Source organism: Haemorhous mexicanus, chromosome 5 (assembly GCF_027477595.1).
Source record: "Haemorhous mexicanus isolate bHaeMex1 chromosome 5, bHaeMex1.pri, whole genome shotgun sequence".
NCBI classification, from domain to species: Eukaryota; Metazoa; Chordata; class Aves; order Passeriformes; family Fringillidae; genus Haemorhous; species Haemorhous mexicanus.
The window spans coordinates 41,320,225-41,347,168 of record NC_082345.1 but is presented as its reverse complement, the minus strand read 5'-3'; the positions used below and the strand labels follow the sequence as shown (position 1 = coordinate 41,347,168).

Genomic DNA, 26,944 nt, shown 5'->3' with positions numbered 1-26,944 from the left:
CTTCAGTCCCGTTTCTGCTAGTTTATTGTTGTGTAAAAATGATGCTTTCAGTATATGCTATTTCTTAAAGGGTGTTTTAAAAGAGATTCAGATTTTCCAAAAATAAAATAATTTATAATGCTTGCTTGTTTAACCTAATGCCATGGTTTGGAGTTTGATGTTCTGCTATTTCTTTTGAAAGGATGCAGTTAATCTGGCAGACATTCACAGGAAACAATATGGTGGTGTGGATCTGGAGAAATTGTTTTACTAAGAAATTGAAAAATATTTGCATGTGTGTAAGTTGTTTTAAAAATGATACCAAGTAAAACATAAGTCTTGTTTCTCTAGAAGTTTAGTGTAAGAGGATCATTTTTGGAGAGCGATTAAAGAGTAGAACAAGGAACGATGTCCCACATCCTCAGAAGGACTAATGGGGATGGGGAAGCAAACAGCATTTGTGCTCCTGTTCAAGATTCATGTTCATTAAAGACCTAGAGTTTTCAAAATGTGCTGAGATTATTCTTGTTCATTAAAAACCTCGAGTTTTCACAATGCACTGAGGTGAAAATTTAAAACTGCTTTTAAGGCTGTATGTGTATGTGTGTCTGTGTGCACTTGTTGAATAGAACAGTTGTACCAACCTAGTACCTGAATGAAACGTGTGATTACCCTTTATATTGCATTGGGACAGGCCAAAGTGTGGGGGTACCACATCTCAGGATAAGGCAGTGCAGTTCTTACAATATGGTGCTAGAGCAAAGTGGAGAGGTGTAGGATTGCTGTTGCATAAATTGGTCTTAAACGCCATGAAGTGTTTAGGGTTGGCACAACATTGCTGCCTGCTGCAGTTCTCTCTCTGCTCATTTTAGCTCAGCTACTTGACCTGGTCTTTAATCTTCACTTCTGTGGTAATTGTGGTGAAAATAAAAGCTTTTCTGTCAGAATGAGCATATGTTTTTTCAAGGAATTACTGTTGAACAGTGTTCCTGCAAATGTTTAACTATCTCACCTAAGTTTGAGCATTTTGCTGAAATGATCACTTTTAAGGAGAACTGTAGAGAATTAATTTAATAGTAGCATACCGTGTTAAATTTTTGCATAATGACTCTTCAAGATCAGTTGCTATTTCGGAATTTAAACAAACAACAAGGCTCCAATGCTTCATTTTATTCCATTTTAGTTTTATTAAATGATATTGACTATTTTTATGTGGCACTAATAAATATGAAACTAAAAGTTGTTCATTTTGAATCCAAATATATGGAAACACATGCAGCAAAACAGGTCAAGTTGTGAGGTGATCTGAGTGTTAAAAAGCAGGAGTAAGGAAAAAGAAGTCTCCTTGGAGTTTGAGGAGCAAGCAGTTGGCAGCAGCAGAAGGTGCTGGCAAAGGAATGCTGCTGAGAGGGCGAGTTCTGGTGTGATCCTGCATCAGCCTCCTCAGGGCGTGTTCAGAGAGGCTCTGAGGGCACTGCACTGAAATGGCAAGCTGGTCTGCTCAAGCTGGTGTGTGGTTGCAATAATTTTGTTTTCATTGGAGCCAGAAAGCTTTTACAGTTTAGCTTGGGTTGTGTCAGTTTTATTGTTTTGTTTTTGTTTTTTTCCTTTGGAAAGGGCTAAAGAGAGAAAACTTGTGTACATTTATTGTGCACAAGAGGGTGTACATTTATTGCTGTGTTTTAATCATAAGTACGACAACATGCTCATTTAATAAAAATACTGAGTGAAAGCTCCACCTGTTAGCATAAGCAAAGTTATAAACTAGATTCTGCAGCTTCACCTCAATCCTTAGTACTTTGTTTTCCCTAATTGCAGCCAGGGGCACCAAACTATTTCTCAGCATGTTTAGCTTCTTCTTGGATCTCCTTCATTGTAGTTTTTAACTCTGCTATGGTTTGTTAGTACTGCTTTTTTCATCCTTCTAAGGTACTGAGGCACCTTCAATATTAATTTTCTTAGTAATTGTTGCCAGGTGGTTGAAGGGCAAGGACTGTGTCTGACCCTAGTTCAGTTTGCTTTAATATTAAAGCACCTTCTTCCCAAAACACATTTGCTTCTTGGGTGTGAATTGTTGTTACGTTGTTGTTTGTCACACTGTGCAAGGCAGGGGCCTTCCAGAACACCTGAAAGAAGATGAGTGGATTTGAATGATGGTGGCAGGCGTGGGCAGGCAAGGAGGACATTTTGTGCTTCTTTTGCTGGATTTCCCATGGGGTTTCTCCCTGTTCTTCTGAACACTCATTGCCATTTAGCCCCTGTGTTTCCATGGGACAACATTCCAGCTTTCACACCTCTTTTGTCAGTTGTGACTCCAGACATTCAAGTCAGTCATTGCCGATGTACAGATTTTACCTTTTTTCTTTTTGGTAATTTTAAAGCAAGGAAGTTCTTTTTTCGACCGTTGGGCAAATAAAGCTCTTGGATTTTAAGTCCACACTCAATAATTACTAACTTTATTTTGGTGTTTCATCTCTTACGTGCACGTGAGATCTGGTACGTGGGAGTCCGTGTACCAGAAACATTTTGTTTTCCAATTGAAAAACTTGGCTTCATGGCAGTGAAGATACGCTAGCCAAAATAAACAGAAGGTCAAAGTATAGGTTATTTTAAGTCTGAGTAGGATACCAGGATTCTTAAATCATGTAGAATTTCCCAGCATGGATTACATCACAACTCTGAAGACCTAGGATATATCACATTTGGTACAGAGGTTATTCATTTAATCTGTTACATTAGCCAGTTGTGAAATGGGCAGTTTTCAGCTACCAACAAACTTCAAAAGACTGTCTGCAGTACCATTCAGCATCCTTCACCTATATTCTGAAATGAATAGCATGTCAATAAAACAGTCATTGTCTTGCTGAATAACATTTTTCTTATATGTGAAATTGGTTTCCCTTATTTGTCTGCTGTCTTACACTTTCATGCAAAATTTCTTTCATGTGGAAAGCTGAAAGGTGCTTTGCTGTAGTGACTACTCTGGTGCTTTGCTGTAGTGACTAGTCTGGTTAAAATTTCTAATTTACTTAGAAATTTTCTTTGTATAACCTGAAATGTTCAGACTTACACTCAGTTTCAATTTAATCTCTGAGGCAACACTTTCCAGGTGAAATTATCACCTGCTGTAGAAAAACCATTGACCTCAACAAGTGCTCAGAAACTGAGATGAGAAAATGAGTTAGAATGTATCTGTAGAGATTTGGATGTGATTTCTTCAAGTACTTCCTATTTGCATCTGAGATTGCAGGATGGGCAGGGGTACTCGTGCTCACCATACTGCTAAATAGGGGATACTTCTCTGAATCCCTCTAAAAATGTAAACATCCAAATTTTCAAGGGCTAGGAATTTTGAACTTTGGGAGGAAGTTATCCAAGTTAGTTTTGTCTCTTTCAGTGTGTTCAATTGTCTAGCACATTGTTTGTGATATTTACTCCTAGAGTCTAGTTTAGATGCAGTTTATACAACCAACGTTTGGACTCTGTTTCTTACACACTAAATGGAAAGACATAGCAGAGGACCTAGCACTGTGGCAAGCTAGTGCTTTGGAAGGTCACTTTTTCATTTGAAAAGACTGTGCAAAAGATGGGTTAACAGACAAGGCACCCTTGCTTCTCCCCGCCTCTTCTGAAGTGTGCTATGGTTTGGGGTTTTTTCTCTGCCTGATTTTTAGGAGGTTTGTGAGAGGAATTTATGTGTAAGAAAATATCTCCTGAAGTTAATGTTCGATTCCGCATCCAGAGCGTGCAGAACTAAGTTAAAACCAGCTTTTAGATCAGCTTTGCAACCATGAGCTGCCTTGACTGGGGTGACTTTGAGCAAATGAGGAGTAGGATAGCAGCATGGCCGTGTGGTCTTTCTTGTGTGAGGGGAATGCATGCCTTGTTCGCATCATTCCCAGCCTGGAGAGACTGCAGAATTGCAAATGTTAGAATATCTGCAAGCTTTTGACTGTGTTGTTCTTTTTAAAGTATCTACTCTTGTTTACACTGATGCCTTGTCTTCCTTGACTTCTGAGAGATTAGCATAATTTGTTGGCCCTGCTTAATCTGTGAGGGAAAGAGCCATGTTTTACTTCACAAGGCCAAGTATTAAATCTTAGTGAAGTTACAGCAGTTCCTTCCTTTCCCTCCCATTAACAAGGTTTAGATGAGTGTCGGTCCTGGTTTCTCTTGCCTGGAATGTTTACCTTGCAATGCAGTAATGAATGTGTTGGGGACAAGCAGAAGACACCCTCCATCCCTTTCCCCCTCCTTGCAGGACTGCACCCAACCATCACTCATGCTTTGTGAGTGGGAAATTACAGCTACTAAATTTGACATTGTAGACATAACTTAGGGTTGTGACTGTGGAAATGTCTACTTCTTCTTGTATGTTTAAGTTTGAGTAAATATTTTGCAATCTGGGAAAATTCTAAAAAGTCCCGAACTGAATAAACAGCCAACTTGTGATTGGAAGCAACTGTTTGGAGAATTTTGTTATTGCTTTATATTTAAAAGAAGTTAGATGCTGCAAGTTTGTGTGCTTTCTTTAATCCTTAATAAAACTCTGATTAAGATTGTTTAAGAATCATTCTTATGTAACTGAAATAGGCTACTCTGCTTTAGGTAGCCAAATCATATAAAAAAGTTTAAAACTGTGCTAGAAAAATACCAAGGTAAAGACCAGTGCAAACATAACCTGCATTAGGATAGCTTGCCTATGAACATTTTTATTTTAATTATTTTTCTAATGACTACCTCCTAAGATTTCACCAGAGTGGGTGGGTCAGGTTTTCTGCTCCCTCTTACCATTTGCCTCTTCTGAAAATTTTAGTAGGGGATTTGGTAAACTTCAATCCCAGTAGTTAGTAAAGTGGCTAATTTTTCTGAAAACTGGGTGGATGTGACTAAGGCTGTGATTCTGTCCCCAGCTGGCTCTGGCACTTGCTAGAGTCTATGCTAGCTGGTTTGGTATGCTAAGTCAGCAAAAATCTAACCTGACCAAAATCACAGGTTAATAATACCAGCTAGATTGGGTAGGGTCGTCCCATAACCAAAGCTTGACCTTGCAGAGGAATAGGTACACAACTGTATGCAAAAGTGCATCTCTGTCAGCCAGTTCAATAAGTTCACCTTTTGGTACCTTCGTGAAATCTAGGGTTTAGTTTCAAGTTAAATATAAGTTGTTAATGATTTCCTTTTTTTAATGTCTTATTGCAGAGCACTCACAAATTTATGCTGAGTTGATATCATCCATATAGGTTAATCAGAATGGCTTTATTGGGTCACACTTGGAGTATCAGGTTTTCCAGTATCCTGTTTTTATAGTAAAATAGTAAAAATAGTAAATTCTGAGAGCCAATAGTAAATATATAGGGAAGGGAATAGTAAGAAGGAACATTTTATGATCATTCCTTAAGACCCTTTTAAGCATCTGCACCTTGGAGAGTTTTTGAGCGAGATATGACATTGTCAAGTTTAAAAGTTCTTCGTGGAGCTTGCATTTGTTCAATTTACTTTGTGAATCTTTAACATTTTGGAACTCATTCCCACAAGACATTGCAGATCACAAAGCTTAGCTACAGACCATGTGCAAAAAAGAACTTTTATGTGTTTAAACCCCCCCCCCCCCCCCCAAATAATGTCAACTGCTGTTCCCTAATGGTTACATTTGGAAAATAGATGTGCTTTATTTATCTTCTTTTTGTCACCTATGATTCTGTACTCATGCTCTGTGTGCTCCTTTTTTCAGGCTGAGTTGTCTAAGTAGCATATTTCTGCTTTTACTCTGTCTTTTTTGACAGAGGAGGCCTAGTGGCATACATTACTACATCTGTGGGTATGCTATGGATTCATACAATAGAGTTGTATTTTTGGTTTGGCACTTCTAAGTCTTTCCAAACAGTTATGTTTCATTTACTTTATGATAGCTGTCCAGCTAGACTTTCCATTGGACTGCATGACTATGTGACTGATCTTTGCTAACAAATAGAGCTCCTTTGCTGGGGGTGTTATATTTGCATTTCCCAGTGTTGAATTTCTGGTAATCACTTACACAATCCCTTCACAAGTAAGAGGGTTCTGCAACTGATATAATCATGCCTAGGACCTGGGATGAAATTAGGACTACATTACATGTGATATTATGCAAAAATGCAGAGTGCTTTGGTTTCCCGAGATGATTTTAATCCAGGGGCAAGACAGGGAACAGCTGATGAATACAAAGAATTGCAGTAAAAAATGTATTAGCTAAGCTGCAGTGGTCTCAAAGAAGTTTGCATGGACATAATAATAAAGTATTATTCTGAGAAATTAGCTCTTCTGTTGAGTTTAATAAGCAGCATCAAAGGAAACATCAAGTGCTTGTTCGGCAATTTTACAAACTGAGAACAGAGACTGCCAGCTGTTAGCGTGATGGAAGCAGCAGTTAGCTTGAAGTGTTAAATGTGAGTGGATAGCGAGTGTGAGAATAATCCAGGGGGTGGGGAAGTAAAAGCAAGCAATTTATGGTTAATGTCATGGAGCAAGGATCATGAGGGAAGCAGAGAAAGGGTGATGTGTTAGCCATACAAGTCAGCATTTGTGTATGTTCAGTAGGATAAGCGAGAGGGAGTTAAATAGAGTGAGTTGTACATGTTCTTCTGTCTGTCTGCTGTGGTTTGGTTTGGGTTGGGTTGGTATGCACTGAGGATTACGGGAGCTTCACATCTGTCATTTCCACACTGAACTGGGTACTCAGTGAGTGGAGAATGAATGGAGTCCCCCGTGTGACAGGCTGCATTGCAGAAAGGAGTGCCAGATTATTTTCTTCCATAGCATTGAATTGCCAGGGCAACTCAGAGATCAGTCTTATCTAAAACATGAAGACCTCGCTTGACATAATACTCACAAAATAATTATAAACAAAAGCATGTCTTTTTCTTAGTTTACTAACTGGCATCTTAAAAACAAGGAAAAAAAAGTTAATTTTATTTACCCTTCTAGTTCTAGGTCCAATGATTAGTTCTGTGACAAGACAGCATGACACTTTGAGTATGACAGAAGCCCTGATGCTGCAGCAGAGGCTGGGAATATTAATGGCCAAATCTAGGTGAGTGGTTTTTAATTCTGCCAGTTCCCTAGCTGTTTCATTCCTTCCTCATAGCCTTGGTTCACATCTCTCCTTTGAAGCAGCATTTCAGTTCTTGGTTTTCTGAAATATTAATAGTAGAGCATACTTGAGACAAAATAACAAGCTTGTATGATTATTGATTACATACCCTTTCTTTGTTGTTCCTGAGGTACAGAGGCTGTGTTTCAAACATCTTGATATACACAATATACTACAGCTTCCTTCTTGCAACTCTGGCGATTTTTTTTTTCTCCAAAGTGCTTTGCATTTTAAGTTCTGGGGTTTTTTAAAAGTTTTTTTAAAGAAGCAGGCTTGGTCACTTATTTCATGCTGAATGCTTAGAAAGTCTGATACTAATAGCATGCAGCTATGTAGTTCTGTTTTCACTACAAAAAACATTTGAGTAGGTCTAAGTCTGAGCTTTATTAAGTGCATGCATATTTATTAAAGCTGCTTGAGGCATACGCAAGTACATTGTATGGACCAGAGTATTCCCTGTTAATCTGCACTGAGACTATTGTCACCTGTTGCTCTTCATAGATGGGGATTCTCAGGGTAAACAGCACCGTGCAGCAGACTGACAAAAACATCTGAACACTACTGCAGTGAGGCACTGAGGGGTGCTGGGGTAGGAAACCAGGATCAGGTGTTACTACCTGTATCTCCCTTTCTAAACAGAAGAGGAACAACTACTTCTACTACAACTACAGCTGCTACTACTACTATTAAAATTTCAAAACTTCACAATGCAAAAAGAAAAAAAAATAGCTTGTGTGTAGCATAGCTTCTCTCTGCAGTAGTAGAAGCAAACAAGCAATGTCCAGTTTAGTTTTGAGTTGGGGAAAAAATCTTTGTTATTTTAATGCATGTTTTCATGTTATGGACAGAAATGACATTAAAGTATCCATGATTTTGATTAGGTGTCTGGTATTTTGCCTCTTTATCACTAGATTAATTGGACCAGTGTTGCTACCTCTGCAGGGGATTCTTGGTGGCTGATTTATTGAGTCTCTAGAGTAGGAGTACCTCTTTTGAGTGAATTTTCTGATGAAAAAAAGTGGAAAAGTTAACTGCTCTTCATTGTATTCTTTGCATCTTATCCCTTAGCAGACTAATGAGCTACATGAACACTACTGCTGCGTGCTAATACAAATGCCTGTGTAGAAACCAAGTAATGGTTTTCTTAAGATGATGACATTGGATTTTTTCCCCTCTAGTCAGGAAAACTTATCAGTCCATACTGTCTTCATTCTTCTTGATTTCTAGTGTTGTCTCTCTCTTGTTGACTTAAAAGCTCTCTCCCAGAATTTTGCCCCATTTTTCATTTGTGTAGTGAAAATTTTAGTTCTTATCCAATATAAAAATTATGTGAATGGGGTAAGTTTTCTTTTGTCAGACTTTCTTCTATTTAAGAAATGTGAGACTTAACTCCTTTTTCATGGTGGTAGAGGATGAAACAGCAAGTTGTGAGACTTCGTTCTGTGAACATTTTATTAAACTGTTTTGTGAAAGTTTTGCCATGCACACAGAAGTCTTTAAAGGAAAATACCAAAAATATCAAGGTGGTTTTTTTTTGTTTCATTACTCTAGCCATACTGTTCAGTGTTACTTGAGTATTTTACTGTTTTAAAACGAATGTGTAACAATTTAATCCAAATGGAACTTAACAGAAATAAGGAAACCCCAAGTTTTAAAATATTTGTGTTGAATGTGGGTTTTTTTCCTTCCCTTGTCTTTGATTACATAGTTTGATATACACTTCCATATGGGAAATATTCTAAATTGGAAGCACAGAGCCTCACTGCGTGGTTGCCAGCAGAGGGCTGCCTGCAGGCCTGGAACCCCTCCTGGAACCCCTGGAGCTGCCAGAGCCAGGGCAGCCTTTCAGGGTTGCCATATGGGCTCTTTGTGTTGCCTGTGCCTAGTAACCTGCTACAGCCCAGGGCTTCTAAGGGGGTCTCTAGTGCTGTGCTCTTGAGCCAGGGAGTGCTCATTTAGATGGAACTGGAATCCAGATAGCTCTCTTGTGTAAAATCCTGGTTTAGGAAATGAAAATCTCACACAATAAGTGGTTGGGATTTTTTCCTCCCAAGCTGCTACCATGGGAATTAAGGTGACAAATTAAACGAGTCTGTTTGGTAGTAACCTCAAGTTGAGTTATTGGTAGGACTTTAACAGCTCAGTGCTGCCACTCCTTACTGTCAAATACAAATTTAACTATCATATTTGTAGTATCTACGTTGACTTTTTTATTAAATGCGACCGGAAGATTCATCACGAAGAATTGTATGTCAGAGTAATTTGCATTGGGTTGTTTGTTGATGTTACTTCATTTTTACTTCAATTAAATGATCATTTTGTTGGTTGTTTTTTTTTTTCCCTTTAGAGATCAGATGGTCTTCTGAAGAAGTCATGGGTAGCTGTTGTAGCTGTCCAGATAAAGAAACTGTCCCAGATAACCACCGAAACAAGTTTAAGGTATGCAGCTGGTGTGATGTGCTGTGAACTATTTTGTTGTTTTCTTACAGACCACATCTGTGATTAAAAAAAAAAAGTAATGAAAATAGAGTACAAATTTCTGAACAGTTGAAACACTGCAGTTTCAGGTGCCTGTGGCTAAAGGTTTCTCTTGCGCCTTTGAGAAGCCCTCTCTTCTCAGTGGTGACAGGAATTCCCTAGACAGGGTAGGCTTTTTAGGACAGTTTTGATCTTCAGGAAAGAGAAGAAGCCTGTGATTTTCATCCTTCTCCATTTCAGTTGGTAGAGCCCAAGTAAGTGGTGTTGCCTGTGGAAGGTTATAGAAGGTTACGTTAGGAAAGGAGTCCTTAGCATAAGGGAGTAAATAGCTTTTGGGGAAGTGTGGTTATGAACCTGAATGTGGGGTCATCAGTAGAACATTTTAGGACTGCTGATTTGACTTGAAGGTCACTACTGATTATACATTTTGAAAACTTCTGTCCTTTATGTGGAGAAATTTTATTTTTAAGTGCCCTTTTGTCTCAAAAATCTCTGGAATTTATTAGCCTGCGAACACTCGTTCATGTGCTTGACCTGCAAAGCATGAAGCAGCTGAAGTCAGTGACTGTAAGTCAACATACCTTTGCATAGGTCACACAAGTCAGATTTGCTTCTGTGCTCCAGACTGTCTCTGAGTTGACAAAGGAATGTAATGCTTCCATAGTGAAAATTGATTCATGTGTCGCCTAAGGGCAGCCATGAAATGGGCTTTAAAGCCATGGGAGTTTCTGGAAATGTTTAATATTATCAGTTAGGAAAGCTGAAGGATAAAATATTTTTCTGTTTTGTTGTTCTTTATGCATCACTTTGTGTAACTAGTTCCTATTTTTCTCCTTGTAGGATTTCTCTATTGTTTGTTTAGCGGGGGGGTAGGGGAGGGAGAGATGAAGGAATGTAATCTGCAAAATGAGGAAAATAGGCATAAGCCTCACAGGCAGATGAAATGATTCCTAATTCTTTTCAATTGACTAGATTTCAAGTTGAAAATGTATTTTTTTAAGGAGTAACATTAATTCTGTAGGGATTTTTTTTGGTAGCTTTTTTATTGATTAAGAAAGAATCCTCCAAAAAGCAGCATTTTGAGGTAAAATAGAGGAGAAATATATATTGTCCAAATTCTATAAAGGATACAGATGACCTCAAAACTGGCTTAAAAGCAGAAAGAGCAAGAGCTTAGCTTTAGATACATTTTTTCACACAAGATAACTATAAGGTATTTGAATTATTTGTTGACTTTAAAAAGGCAGCAAAATGTCTAAAACTGTTGGGTGATTCAGCACAGTGCAAGGCTATACATGTATGTGAAGGAAGCTTTATCTTGGAGCCACTTACCCTTTCTCATTCCTTTTCCCAACTGTAAGCAGGGTTATATGACAAAGCAAATATTTTTTTTTTAGAAATGGGGCTCTGAAAGATTCCATTATCTGAGGTATGCCTTATCCATGTGGGAATACTAGAATATGTACATAAAGCCAGTTTAAAAAAATATTTAACTTACAAATCTTTTCTAGTTTAAATTTCTCATCAGATTTTTACAGTAATGTTAGGCAGCCTCATTTGTATTGTTATTAAATAAGTATTATTTTAATTTTTAAAATTCTGGGTTAGAATTTAAACAGAAACTAGTTTAAGTTCTTTTTTTGGTTTTTTTCATTCACTTCAAGGATTTTAACTAACATAATAGCACAGATGGAGTCTACCAGCCAGGCATTAAGATTATTAAAAGTGGTGTTGTTTCTCAAAAGAGTAATTCCCTAATTCCTTTTAATTTCTTTTTTATAGGTTATTAATGTGGATGATGATGGTAATGAACTGGGTTCTGGCATAATGGAACTTACAGATACAGAACTAGTTTTGTACACCCGTAAAAGGGACTCTGTAAAATGGCACTACCTCTGTCTCCGTCGCTATGGCTATGACTCAAATCTTTTCTCTTTTGAAAGTGGTCGAAGGTGTCAGACTGGACAAGGTATGTGGAAGTGTTGTACCTAAAGCTTTTTGCAAATTTATTTGATGTTGGAAGATATTTGCCAGTCCTTTGGCAAGAGTTATAAAGGCTATAGTTCTGTGTGTGAATGCGGTTTATGGAAAAAAATTACCTTATCAGGAATGGTCTTTGGGTAGAATGAGGATTTGAGTTGCATGTGGTTTTTGGTATTTGTAGGTCTGGAGGACTTCAGGGTTCTATGTGAGTATTCAAGGTCTATGTGAGTATTCAAGGTTCTATGTCAGTATTCTTTTGGTCAGCTTAGGAAGTGGTTTTGACAGGGAAATTCTCCTGCCTCAGAGGTTGACTTGACTTCCTGGGGAGGCAGTAGAATCTGAAAGTGTGGAGGAATGCCCTCAGAATTCAACAGCTTCTCTATTTTTAAGGTTTTAAGAGCCTGGAGCACTGATATGAACAGGATGTCCCCAGCTTATTATTGTCTTCAGTCATGCACTTGTGTTTCACCCTCTTCCTAAAGCAAATACCACTTTCATTAATATCAATGACATAATTCTCAAATTTTGATGGTTTCCTATGAGGTGTGTATACTTCAGCTATGCTCAGTTATTTTTTGAGTGGCTTTCATCAGAAAAAGATGGTTACCTTTCCAGTACCCAGACCATGCCTGCCTTGGCCAAGGTTGGCTGCCTCTGAGACTATTCAGGTGTTTCTCTCTTCCCTGCAGCAGTCCCTGAGGGAACAGCTGTTTCTGTTGAGCTCTCAGCCTTGGTTTGCATCTTTCTACTGTGAAATAGCTGTGTGTGGTTGGAATTCTTATGCATTCATATGCTGTGAAGTTAAGTTCCAATGTTCTTCTGGATTTTTGGCATTTACCAGTGTTCTTTTCAATAATTTTAGACATTGAGAAATCACAGGTTTTGTTTTTTAATTTCACTGTTAAAAAGTCAGAAAGATGGAAGAATTGGATCATGTATAAACGTAGTCAATATTCATTGTCTAAGCAGAGATAAAGGAAGACAAGTTTGGTTTTTTTTTTTTAATGGGAGTTTAAAAGGCACTCTCAGTTCATCCCCTAATGAGAAATGGAGATGTTTTCAAACATTGAAATATACTCCATACTAAACTAATTTTTCATAATTCTTAAAGTAATAAACTTTGTTTTGAAGATAATCACTTTAATGGATTTTGCAGTTGAATTTACTGTTTCTTCTGAACATTGAAAACAGATACTAATAATACTTAATTGAAATACTAATTTGGGGGTTGTTCTCTACAGTCTGTTAGCAAGTCTGCAAAATCTTACTCCAAGTTTAATTGACTTCTCCGCTTTCCTTTTAATTTTCCCTTTTTTTTATAAACAAGATTAAGCAGGCTGTGTAAGCAGCAACCCTTTCCTCCCTCTTTTGTTTCTTGCCTTCCTTATGTAATACTAAAATACTGTGAATATTGGGAAAAAAGAAATCTGGCAGAAAATGTTCTCTGCTGCCCTTTTGCAATGGAACATTGTTCCTGAGACCTAGAGTGGGTTTTGTGGGCACAGTTGCAAAACTGCATCTTCACTTCATGGGATGACCAAGAAGTTTTTCATTTGAGAATTCCCTGAATACTGCCCAGCAACTTCTTACGTTAGTCAGTATTCTTGTTTCTGTTTTTCCTTTAATATCAAGTTATTTCTATTGTTAAGTTGTGAGAAGCAATGATGGTGAAACATTGAGTTTGTGCTAGGTATTAAAAACCCTGCAGACATGTCTTGGGAGCACATTTAATAGATAATTCAGCCTTTTAAACCTGGAGAGGTTGGTATGTCACCATGTTGTGTGACAGATCACATTGTATTTAATTTGAATGTATTTAAAGGCAGCTGAATTTCTCAGATACATACTGGGAGCTTTTTAAAGTTTGTGAACCTAGATTTTTTTAAAATTCTGAGTTTTGTCCATTAAGATTCAAATATCCAGTGTGAATGTTCAGAAATATGCAAAATATTAAACATGGACTATTGTGCATGGCTGGATTAGGGGTCAGGGACATATAGTAGTAGAAGTTCTATAGCTGCAGTGTTGCAAACATGACACTTATTCAGTGCAGCAGCTGCATATTAATAGCTAAGCTTTGTTCCTTGTAGCCCATTTGGTGTATTCCCAGCTGGGGTTGTGTGAACTTCTGCCTTGTGAAACATTTCTGGTGGTTCTGATCTGTCCCAGCTCTGCATTCCTAAATAAAGATACCATGGTAGTAATTGCCACCATATTCACATAACTGCACTTACAGAAGTGGCTATATAGGTAGGTACTTTTCAGTAAAGAGTGTTTTAAGATTGTAATACTCACTTTAAAACATGAGCACCTGCACCCACGTTTAACAAGCGTGTCAACTTTAACTTCATGCTTTCAATGGAAGAATAATCCAAAGCTGCGACTTTGCTGGTGAGGGTAAGTTGGGACACTCTCTGCTGTTCAAAGGCAAAGTGGCACAATACACACACAAAATACATGGTATTGCTGCTGACTTTGTGTTCTGTGTCTATCCTTTAGCCTAAAGCAATTAGTTTGTTACTGTCTGTTTCACACAGTTTGTCTTACTAGCTTTTCATTTTAGTCTTCTTAAAGAAACTGAATATCCAATGTTTAAATCCTTTTCTGTTGTGCAGGTATCTTTTTTTTTATGGTAGTTTAATAGAAATCTGATTTAGGAAATACAACTTTGTAGCACCACTGTAGTTTCATTTAGTGCTTTTTGAAATACATATTTATTTAACAGGTATCCTTTTTATTGGCTTAAAAAAAAATCAACTGTTTTTTCCCCTCATTTAGCCTTCAAAACTTAGTTTTGCTCCTAACTGAATCTGTTTTCTGTTCTTATTTAACTTTTGGTGCATGGGAACCTTATTCTTCTATTAGATAACCACTTTAAAGGTTGTCACAGTAATTTTGTGAGTTTTGGTGCAAAAAAAATTTCATAACGCTTTTGCTTCTTTAACAGGTTTCATTATGTGGATTCCAGTTTTATTTCTATAAGTTATATCTATTGTAGGGCACGTTTCTGAGTTACAGGATTTTAATTTTTTTTTTTTTTGCATGTATTTATAGGAATCTTTGCCTTTAAGTGTGCCCGGGCAGAAGAGCTATTTAACATGTTACAAGAGATAATGCAGAATAATAGCATAAATGTGGTAGAAGAACCAGTAGTAGAAAGGAATAATCATCAAACTGAGTTGGAAGTACCAAGAACCCCTCGAACACCTACCAGTAAGTATGGTTCTACTGTCAGATGACATTCCTGAATGTAATGTGGTACTTAGCTGAAAATAGCATTTGATTTGAATTTAATCTTTAAGTAATTAAAAAGAAGGCTAATTTAAAGCTAAGAGGTAGTAATGCATTCTCTCAAGGTACTTGCTGAGGATTATTTTTAAGAAGTAAGTTTTGGGAACTTAGTTGTTGCATACGAACACTTATGAATACACCTATTGAATTGCTTTATGATATGTCAACATGCTTTACCTGTAGCATTTCAGAGAAATGTTAATGTTGGGCAATATTTCAAACTTTTTATTAGGGGGAAAAAATACTGTTTAAATCACATGTGCAGTTGGTTTGGAATCTTTCTTTTGCTCTGAGTAGGTGAATGGATGAGTGAAGTATTTCCCTAAAATTTTCTGGTATTTCTGAAATCTCAGGCAGATGGCTTGATATTTGAAACTTGGAATTCCAATTTATTGATGATTTCAGAGAAATGGAAGCTTAGATAAAGGAGTCTCTGTCAGGTGGAGATGCTAATGGGGGAAAGAGAAGTTGGAGGGACTTCACTGGGTGTGTAATACATCTAGTTTTCAGTGGCTGCCTCATAAATGTGTTGTGGTAAATACTGGGATGGTGTTCTGTTTTCCATTTCCTTCCTCCAAGCAAAACTGAGCTTTGTGAATACTTAATATTGTTTTACATATTTTACTTTCTCTTTTGAAAATTAAACTTAAGATAAAAAGTATCTTATTCATATACAGTAAAATGTTCTATTTTAATATGGTTTTGGCTGTTTTCTCCTTGAATCAGCTCCTGGATTCAATGCACAAAGTTTACCCAATGGCTATCCCAGATACCCATCTTTTGGAGATGCTTCATCACACCCTTCCAGCAGACACCCTTCTGTCGGCAGCGCACGCCTCCCCTCTGTCGGTGAAGAATCAACACATCCTTTACTTGTAGCAGAGGAGCAAGTGGGTGTTTTTTTCCCTTTGTACAACTGAGGTTCTACATTACTTCAGACTTTTCTAGTGATTGTTCTGTAGGCTTTCACTTGCGTTTCAGTGTCAGGTGTAAAGTATTCCTACAGTATTTTAACTACCTTAGAAAAGTGTTTGTCTTGCCTCTTTAAAATGATACTTTGTAGAATGGCTTGCTGAGGAACCCATATTTTATATAAAAATAAAGATAGAGAAGGTATGTGTTTGCATTATACTCTTTTCAAAAATTTCAGCAGCTATTTTTAAACATGAGTAATTGTACATTATAATGAGAGATCCTGGTCAAAAAGCTTCTTTATATGTAAGTCTTCTATTTGCCAAATAGAAGTCATGGAATAATTTAGGGTTAGAAGGGACCTCCACTCCTCTAGATCAAAGTTAGAAACAGCTTTTAAGTTAGAAACAGCTGCACAGAGCATTGTCCTGGTCATGTTTTGAATACTGCAGGCAAGGGTATTCCACAGAATCTGAGCTATGTGTTCTAGTGTTTCACCACTGTTGCTGTGAAATCATTTCTCTCTGTGTTACCAGATTTTTGCCTGGTACATTTGGTGTTGGTTGTCCCTTGGCCTTTTGCTGAACATGCCCAAAAAGGGTCTGGCTCTGTCTTTGCTTTATCTGTTAGGTAGTTGAAAACAGCTATTAGGTGGTTCCCTGCATTCTCTTAAAAGGGAACTAAGATGGTGTCCTCAGCTTCTCCTTGTCATGTGCTCCAGCTCCTCTCTAGTCATGGCCCTCCACTGGACTAGCCTCAGTATGGTGCTGTCCCTCGTGTACTCTGGAGCTCAGGTTCAGTCTTGTGAGAGCTGAATTGATGGTAATAGTGACTTTTCTTAACTTACTGGCTGTGCTATTGCTAGCACAAACCAGGGCATGTTTGGTTTTCATTGCTCCAAGAGCAGACTGCTGACTCACATTCAACTTACCATTCACCTGGACCCCTGAAGTTTTGCTGCAAGGCTGTTTTCAATCAGTTGATATCTAGCCTGTACTGTTGGTGTTGTTTCATACCAAGCACTGGATTTTCTATTTGCTGTTGCTGAACTTCATAAGGTTTCTCTGAGGTCGGTTCTCTAGGCTGCAGAGGTCCCTCACAGTGGAAACCCTGCCAGTCTGGATAGACTGAAAACTGTCAGGGTATCTTCTCTCTCATTCAGGTTGCTGATGAAAATGACAGTCAAATTTATAAATGTCATGTGGTTTAGGAAGACTTTCATGTGTGACAGGAAACAGTTTTGGAAACCAGAGAAGGTAGGCAGAGCAGAGGGCTGTGAACTGTCTTCTGGGAGAGGATTTGTTAGGAGCCCTCACAGAAGAGCTCAGGTGTTATCGTTGGAGTTACTGAATAGTAAGTGAGTTTAAAAAATCAGTGGAGGAGCCAAGTGATCTGGTAAATGACAATTCAGCTGGCAGAGCTTGACAGAGAGATTGGCAAGCTACATGACTGCTGCTGTAAAATACTATTTTTGCTGTTTGGGTATCCAGACATAGAATTAAAATTTAGAGAAGGAATCCAGTCTTTCCCATTCAGCCGTGTATTGATCCACTGTGGAAATTGGAGGGATATAACCTAGGAGGGTATCTCCACCTTTCTTAGTGACATACAGTGCCAACTCCTCCTTCTTTTTAATTCTGAGTGCCACACTTCATATGAATATACTGTATATTTTTCTATAAGTTCCTGTTCTTAGGAGGCTGTTGGCCCTTGAAGAAAGATAGTTCTTCCTAGAGACCCAACCTCTCTTTTTGTTCCTGGACTAGTACACAAGGCAAGAGATCAAGGGTTTTCTTAGGTCTCTCTGCGGTTTTCTTTTTGGTGGGGATTTTTTTTTTTTCCTTGTATGGACAGTAGATTTCCTTGCAGTGTGGAAGTAACGAACATAAACTTAGCCAAAGTAATTGTTGGTCACTGGTAAGGGACAACAAAGTAGAGCTCTCAGTGATCTGCCCAGGTAAAGTTATGAGCTAGGCTAGAGCAGCCCAAGGTGGCCTTGATTAGAGCCAAATGAGATAAATGTTGAGAGATAAAACATCAAATAAAAATAATTATCAGTGTAAGATATAAATTCTGTTTTTTCAGAGGAATGTTAGCGGAATATTAACATAACTGAAAACAAAATTTGAGGGGAAAAACCTAAATGCAAGAGAGGTGGCTTTTGCTCTTAAACATCTGCCATCAAAAGTTTTTCTTTTCAGGTATTTTGATTAGAAAAGTGGGGAGTTAAGAAGCTAATAAATTTGGAGGGGGAGGGAAGGCACAATAGTGTTTAAATTTTTTCTTTCTCTTTTAGGTGCACACTTACGTAAACACTACTGGAGTCCAAGAGGAAAGAAAAAATCGATCAAGTGTGCATGTGCCACTGGAATCAAAGCTTTCAAACACTGAAACAACTAAAGCAAAAGAAGATCAGATGTGTACTGATGACAGAGATGCTCAGGTTCTCCTGGAGCCTGAAGGAGTGAAGTTTGTTTTAGGACCAACACCTGTTCAAAGGCAGTTAATGGAAAGAGAGAAACTGGAACAACTTGGGAGAGATCAAGTTAGTGGCAGCAGCACAAACAACACTGAATGGGACACTGGGTACGACAGTGATGAACGTAGAGAGACACCATCTGGTAATAAATTGGTGTATGAAAATATAAATAGGTTATCAATCCCTAGTGCCTCAGGGGTCAGGAGAGGTCGCTTGACATCAACCAGTACCTCAGACACCCAGAACATTAACAACTCTGCTCAGAGGAGAACTGCGCTGCTGAACTACGAGAACTTGCCATCCTTGCCTCCTGTTTGGGAAGCCCGGAAGCTGAGCAGAGATGAAGACGACAGTTTAGGACCAAAGACCCCGTCTCTGAATGGCTACCACAATAACCTAGATCTAATGCATAACTATGTCAATACAGAGAATGTAACAGTACCAGCAAGTGCTCATAAAGTAGAATTTACACGACGTCGGGACTGTACCCCAACAGTCTTTAACTTTGACATTAGGCGTCCAAGTTTAGAACACAGGCAGCTCAACTATATACAGGTTGACTTGGAAGGTGGTAGTGACTCTGACAACCCTCAGACTCCAAAAACCCCCACCACTCCACTTCCGCAAACTCCAACCAGGCGCACAGAGCTGTATGCTGTGATAGACATTGAAAGAACTGCTGCTATGTCAAGCTTGCAAAAAGCACTGCCCCGAGATGACGGTACTTCTAGGAAAACTAGACATAACAGTACTGACCTGCCTATGTGAGCCTGGGGAGCATTGAATCATTTGCACCTTTTGTGAAGTTTATAAAATTGAAGATGCGAGTACTTTGCATTTCTTAACACTAACGCCTTTTATAGACTAATGGAACTTTTTCTGCATACTTCATGTACTTGTCTTACTAAAGGGAATTAATGTAGAGCAAGTATTCATTTTAGCTTAACACTATTTCATTCTACAGTAGAAGTAATTACTGCATAGCAGCATCACCACCTTTCACAGTGCCTCTTTAATTGATTAGAGTCTGAGTGACATGCCAGTTTTGAATTTATAAATATTCTGGTCTGGTGCCTATATTCATTAATGGCATTTATAACACTTTTTAAAGCCTCTTGATATGTGCATTATTAGCAGGTAAACCTAATCTTTCAATATACATATCTGACGTTCATTCCTCATTGAAGTGGTTCCTCCAGAATGAATTGTGTGTTATATGTTAATTCACACATTTGATATACACAGGATATATTGGTTCATCTCAAGGAATATAAACACCACATCTTTTTTGTCTGTGGGCAAGAAGGCCTCTAATTCCCGACAGTTTTCTTAACTTGTGTGATATTTGAGAGTTTCCATTGATGGTTGTTGATCAGAGCTATAAACACATCAAAAAGCAACCTTAAGTTCCTTCCGTTGGAATAGAATTCCCAGTGACATATCAAATTCCCTCTGAAATCTGACAAAAATTTTATCTCATTAGAGTTTTGGGGTTTTTTGTGAAGGAATTCACAGGTGGCCTGTGAGAATTAAGGCTCTCTTGTCATTTCTTAGTTCAGTGTGCCTTCTTTTCTTTGCATTTGTGTGTTTCCTTTTTATTTGTTCCGTAATGTCTTGTTTTAAAAGTCATAATTTTGTACATAGCTTTAATTGTCCAGGATCATCTATGTATTTGTCTTACTCTCTGCATTTGACAAAGCAAGACTCTTGAAGGTCAAATGGTTGTCTTTGTCCAGTGTTCTACTTTTTTATGCCTGACAGAAATATCCCAGCTCTCCAGCCACATGCATTATTGCACAACTGGAAAGGTTTATTATGCAGTTATTGTCTTCCTCTAAAGCATCAAACACAGGTTACATGGGAGGCAGGGTACTGGACTTGATAGTTCTTTATAGGAAGTTGTACATTCTAGCAGTGTGCATCCATAGGTGATAGTGTACTTTAATTTAAAAAGATAGTAGTAAATTATCTGGAGGTAGTATTATCTATGAGCATACTTGTTTTCCTTTTGCAGTTGGTGAATTTGGTTACAATGATGGCTGCTCAGTGTTACAGGTAGAATGTTATTTGTTGAATATGCCAGAGGCACCTAGATTTTTTTTTTCTGTTTTGTTTATCAATACTCTGAATAATCTTAGAATTCTGGCAGTATTGCAGGTGCACCTTGGTACTAGCAGCAGAAGAGATTGCTCTTGAGCCTGTGATTGCAAAGGAACCGACACTTGTGTGAGCTGGTATGATGTAAAATAACCCTTGAACTGTGAGGAAAAACATGCAAGAAAAGCCATTTGGAGATCTGAAAAAGCATTAGGTCTCCATGCAATATTTGAATTGAAGTTTCATAAAAACCAAACTACAATTATTTTCTGTCTTTTAAATTGGTGTGTATTTCTGTTCCTACAACTTTTTTCTTTGGTCTTCTCTCATTTAGTAGTGATGCAGTAGTAGCAGCACCTGAAATATGTCTCATGCCATACCAATAGGTGGCATCAGGCCATCTTTTTCACTCTGGCTTTCATTATTCTTTACAGACTGTATGGTACTGAAATGCCAGATGGACAAAGAACATAATTTACTGAAGTAAAAGACAGGAGTCATTAAGACCATTGTGAGGAACTTAAAAGAGATTTTTTTTTTAAATAAAAAACTTAATTAATTACTTCATGGTCAGCTTCTGCATACTCTTGTGATACACTTGCTGACTTGTGAGGAGACCTTGGTACTCAAGAAGGTAAAGACTGACTACCTAGAGCTAGGCATTTTAAAGGTTGTAGCCAGATGGGGCATTGGTCTCTTCTCCCAGTCAGCCAGCAGCAGGACAAGAGGACATGGGCTTAAGCTAAGATGTTAGCAAGAAATTCTTCACAGAAAGGCTGATTAGGCATTGGAATGTGCTGCCCAGGGAGGTGGTGGAGTCATTGTCCCTAGAGGTGTTCAAGGAAAGACTGGACATGGCAGTTGGTGCCATGGTCTTGTTGACAAGGTGGTGTTTGGTCGTAGGTTGGCTTCAGTGATCTCAGAGGTCCTTTCCAAGCCTACTGATTCTGTGGTTCTGTAACTGCTCCCTCACATCTTTGCCATTGCCTCACCTTATGGACCTCCTGGTCTTTACTGAAGAGAAATTACCATGTATTGCAACTTAGTTACTGGGTTAATAATATTGGTGTGATTCTTGTTCTTAGCATATAGCTCACTTAAACTTGTGAGCTGCATGTGTTTTGAGGCAAACCTGTTTGATCTAGCTAGCTGCTTAGCAATATATGGTCCTCACCTGTATAGTTTGGACTAATTAACTGAACCATTAAAACACACCTGTGAGGCAGGGAAGTAATAATATTCTTAACTACTAAATAGGGAAGCAGGGGCTTTGGGTAGATCATAAGTGACCTGCTGAAATTTCAACAACCAGCCATATCCCTCCTTAATTCCAGTGCACTGTCCTATGCATTTATTCTGAATCGTCTCAGATAAAAAGAATGGTCTGAGCAAATTTTTTTCATTGTTGCAAGTTTCACAATATTTTCTTAGCTCTGGTCCCCAGAATTGAGAACATAATGAAATTTCACCTGTCTGTAGCCTTAATTGTATTAAGAAGTCTGATGACATATTTTCCAGGACTACTTTTTAACCTGTTATGTTTCACAGGTGGGATAACACTTTCTTGTTTTGTGTACGCTGCAAACATGCTGGGTAGTCCCTGTCACCCACACTACTCATCTTTAGCATTCCTTATTTTCTGCCCCTTGAAGTAGATGCAGTTGCAATGCACTTTACCCTTTGAGACTTGGTAAATATTTTTTCAATTCAGTCTCTTTTAAAGGCTGTGATGTTAGATTTAGTGTCTGTAATCTAGGATTCAGTTTTCAGCTGAAATCTCTCCATGGTATTTAGATCATATTTATTTTGGGCCCACAGGTGTATAGACTGAGAAACTAGAAATATGTAACCATTTTCTTTAGTAAATGTGGCGTGTTAAGTTTACATAAACTAGATCCTGTAAAAATGGTAGCATCTCCATCCAATTCTGCTTTTCATACATAATGTGCAGTTGGTTGCTGCCCTTCAAACACATTTGACAAGGAGAAACCTTTAACTGTAGGCATTCCTTTAGTGCAAAGATTTGGGAAAGACATACATTACTGTATATTTTAAACAAGGAAACTGAGTTGTTAAAGAACACAGAAAAGTGACCAAAAGTACATAATATTGTGCTAGAAATACAGGGAATGAGAATTTATTCCATTGTTATATCAGGAAAATTATCTTTTCCTCAAAATCGTGTCAGAAGGAGGACCAATTGTTTTAATTATTGTGGTGTTTTTTGCTAACTTCCTAAAACAATATTGAAAAAGAGCATTCTGAAAACCATGACACTTGTTAGAACATCTTATGTTTCCCCCAATAAATATGTTCTGCATTTAACAGGGATTGAATCTGATGATGTGCATTGAAGCACTATTCCTATTAAAGTCTTCAGAGCTTTTCTAGAAAATGTAAGTGTTGAAGTAGAAATTTTATATAATAAATTGATAAAATGTCCTTCTCCCCACCGCCCCCCACTCGAATTTTGGATATTTGTGTGTGTTTGCACCTCTGACTAGGGCTTGGGTGTAAAAAGGATCATGGAAATGCATGGAAATCATGTAAAGTGTACAAAGTCCAAACCAATGTCAAAACAGGGCTGCTTTTTATACGTGACAGATCAGCAGTGGATTTTGCTGGTTTTATAACACTGTGCATTGGCTCAAAATCTGTTCTTGTTTTTGTTTTATATTTACCTGCTTCTCAATGAGAGACATTCAAGAGAGAGCAGATTGTTTTTACTCACTGTCGGTGAAGAGTGGAAATTCTGATTCATGTCAGTAGTTTGAGCGTACAATGATGTATCTGATTTGGACGTCTATTTTTAAGCAGTATTTCTCGCTTCATGTAAGGTGAGATCAATGGTGAAATTCCATTTCTGCACTGTACTAATTTATTTAATGGCTGCAAATAAGATGAAACTAATGGAGTAGGAACTAGTAGTGGTCTTAAATCTGAAATTCTCCTGTGTCCCTAAAGGAGTCTGGTCCTTCATTGTGATAGATAGAGTTAGGTGTTGTTGGAATTTAATGATATGATCTTTCCCATCTCTTCCTTGAGGTAGCAATTCAGGCATTTATATTTGACAGTATTTACTTAATATAAACCTAAGTTCATTTATTATATCTTTATTTTTAATTCATATACACTCCAAGAAAAAAGAAATCCAGAAGAAATTCCACCACAAAAAACTGCGTTAAGATGGAGTCAGGTTTGCTGATGTCCTTCTTACAGAAGATTATGAAAAAGGAAGTCATGTTGAGGTTCTTTCACAATCTTTAGGAATTACTTCCTCTTTTGGACAAGATGAGTGAATCAGAAGGAAAAAAAAGAGCAACTTAGCATCTGCAACTCTGACCATGTATACATTATTTCTTGTGCTGTGCTGTAAGGTATGTGAGTAAGTCTGTCAGATGTCTTAGGAGGATATTTTCCTAACACGATGTTTACTCCAGATTAACGCAGTATTTTGTTTGGAAGTATGTAGGTGTACAGGTAGAAATAGAATATGAGAAATAAGGTTGATGAAACAAGTGTGGACATTTCTATATTTTTATACATTATGAAGGGCATTTTTTAAATTTTTCTTGCAGTTTTAGTAATTATTTAGTGTGGTAATATACATATATTGTGACAATGTTTTCCGCTATATCCATTACTTTGGTGTAATTCTATTTTATGTAGCAAATATTTGTATATAGAAAGGAGATTATGTAAAAAACTATCATTAAAAAATAGGCTCAAGCCCTTCAGAACAGGGACCGTCTTCCTCTGTGTCTACAAAGTACTAAATGCCTTGGGGTCCCAGCCAGAGCTCCTGTCTGAGACCTGTAGTGACCGAATTGCCAAGTGAGGAGTGTGGGGGAAGCAGCTCCCTGCTTTCCGTGAGAAGCCTTAGTATGAAAGGTGCTGTGAAGCTCGCCCTGCCAGTCCCTGCTGCTGGGGCTGTGCAGTGTATGGCTGTCCCCAGCACCACCTGCCAAGCGACCCCGAGAGCCCAGAGTATCCTTTGCTCCGGTCCTTCCGCTTGGCAGTTGGAAAGGAAGTCTGACAAGGAGCTTTGATGTCAGCAGGAAATCTTCCTTGTTAGTGGGGTGACCCTTCCAGAGCTTGTTTGGTCTGCATGCAGTGTCCTTTGAAGAGGAAGAAACGATTCCTGTTGACTTCAAGGGCCACTGGATGTGCTCGTGCAAGATCAAGTACTGCTGGTGTAACAGCTCTGTTACACCTGAGGACCTGCTTGGTCAAGTTCTTCAGGAATGGTCTAAGAGGATGTAAAAATATAAATATATTTAATTACATGTACTGAAAACCAAATCCTATTTGTTGTGGTCAGAGTTCAGATAATTATGGGAATTTTGATTTCTTAGTCATAGTTGCATAAATATTGCTTTAACTGTTGTGTATGAAAGAGGAAGTGATTCTAAAATGTGTGAAAGATCAGGATTACACCTGTTTCTTAATGGTAATGTTATTTAGGAATGGATGTCAGCAAATTGAACTCCATAATAATGCAGGTTTTTTTGCATTGGAATATGTGTGTATATCATACACCCACATTTTATATATAATATATTATATATTTGGTACTAACTTTGTATTTTGAAATTTTGCCAAATCGCAAACACGGATGTTCTCACTTGTAAGACTTCGGTACTTAATAACTGAATGTATAAGAAATGCTCTGGTATGAGAGGAAAGAGTGTTGTATGGTGTCCCGCAGTCCAGATGGCTCGACCAGCAGGCACACTGCCTTTCTCACGTCTCGCCTCGTTGCAGCATCACCTTTGGTCTCCTGGAAAGCAGTCTGTGTCCCGGCCAAACCGCAGGCCAGCCGCACCGCACTAGCGTCAAAGCTGACTGGTAGGAGTGATACAGTAGTCACCAGTGTGCCACAAATGCATTTATTAAATGCAGAAATAGACATTTCTACAAAGGCCAAAATCTTTTGTTGTGTGTTCCTTTCTTGTCATTACATTGTATCATATTGTAAGATTATTGTATGTCCTAATTTGCATTATAAAATGTTTTTTCCTACTTAAAGGCATAAATATAGCAACTTTGTATAAAGGTAGCTTTCTAGATTTTTATTTCTTTTATATAAAAAAATCTAAACAGTGGGAGTACCGTTGCCAAATTGTTTATAAAATTTCAAGTAATTTTCCCTGTTCAGTGAATTTGTTTTTACAAACATTCCGTATTTCTTATACTATGCAGAAAGAGTGTATTTTTATGCCATTCCACATTAATCTTAAAAAAAAAAAATCACTTCTTTTAAGCTGTTGTTATAGAGAAAGCTTACCAAATGTGCATTTTTAAAAAAATGTGTTATGTACATTTTTCCCCTTACCAGTGCCAACTTCATTTGGAAAAAAAAAAAATTGTAGCATGGCAATAAACTATTGATTTTACATTAAAAGTTGTCTGTGGGTTACTTCAGTGGTTTGCAGTGTTAGTATCACTGTATCATGTTTTGTTTGTATAATCTTTTTTGCTTTTCTTTAAATCATTGCTTCATGTATCTCTCTCTGCCCTCCTCCCTATTCCACTCATTACTCACTAGTAAAAAAACCCCCAAAACTGATCATGGTGATCTGAAGTCTGTAAATTCATCTCCAAGATTTTTGTTTCATTTCTGCTGGTTTTCTGTCACACCTTTGTCATGCGTGTAGATTGAGATTTTTTTAAAATGAGGCATTTTTTTCTTCACATACGGTGCAACTTGAAAAATTGCCCTTGGCGCAAGAGAGGCGAGGGCACGGCACAGCTGGGAGAGGTGGGAGCCCAGAACCAGCTCTGCTGCTGGGTTCTTCCTATTCTGGTGTCACTACCTTTACACATTGTAAAGCATAGCTCAGCAATGGTCAAAAGCCCCTTGAACCCAATTTACTAATTTGCTGTAGTTTTTCTTTGAACATTGGATCTTTCAAAGGCCATAACTTGGATAAGTCTGAAGCACTTTAAAATATTTTTTTCTCCCAACTCACCGCAGTAGCAGCAAATGTGAATTAAAATGAATTATTACTTCAATGCACATCTTTATGAAAGCTGTGATTCTGAGAGAAGCTATTTACATTGTTTTAGTTGTATTATTTGCCCTAGCCAAAACTTAAATAGTTTTTGCCGTAACTATGGCAAAAACTAGAGATATTTATTGAATTAATAAAATTAAAAAATTAAATTAGTAGTTTAGATTCAGAACAGGGTTGCAGAGGGAAGTGTATCTAACTCTGTGAATAAAACAGGATGAAAGGCCTAACATACTCAAAAACTAATACTAACCAGGTATTGACAAAATAAGCGATACAGGTGAGAGTTGGCAGAGTTTTAGTCATGTCTTTTTTTGCTGTCTCCATTGGGATGTATTTCTGTCTCTGGCCAGTTTAAATCTAGAACAAACGACTTTCCATATGTCCCAAGAGTTTAGTACCTAGCAGCAAGAAGAGGGATACCAGCTGGAATTAATTCTTGAAGATGAGTTATACAAAATAATACAGGTTGGGTTTAGATTTTTTTCCTTATATGACCAGGTAACCGGCTTTGTGGAGGAAAAGCAGCGACAAAGAAAAGTTTAAGTGTTGTCTCACACTGGCAAAGCTGCCAGGGGA

At 37.9% G+C, this 26,944-nt stretch overlaps 1 protein-coding gene across 1 annotated transcript in view; it reads left to right on the top strand.

Moving 5' to 3' along the window:
* Window positions 1–25,755, top strand: part of FRS2 (fibroblast growth factor receptor substrate 2) — a 52,149-nt gene extending 26,394 nt beyond the window's left edge. The window contains exons 2-7 of the mRNA XM_059846934.1: window positions 6,946–7,051; window positions 9,459–9,550; window positions 11,372–11,558; window positions 14,627–14,785; window positions 15,590–15,753; window positions 18,072–25,755. Coding sequence (XP_059702917.1) covers window positions 9,485–9,550; window positions 11,372–11,558; window positions 14,627–14,785; window positions 15,590–15,753; window positions 18,072–19,022 — 1,527 coding nt within the window. The 5' untranslated portion in view covers window positions 6,946–7,051; window positions 9,459–9,484 and the 3' untranslated portion in view covers window positions 19,023–25,755. The remainder of the gene's footprint in view (window positions 1–6,945; window positions 7,052–9,458; window positions 9,551–11,371; window positions 11,559–14,626; window positions 14,786–15,589; window positions 15,754–18,071) is intronic.
* Window positions 25,756–26,944: the final 1,189 nt, after the last annotated feature.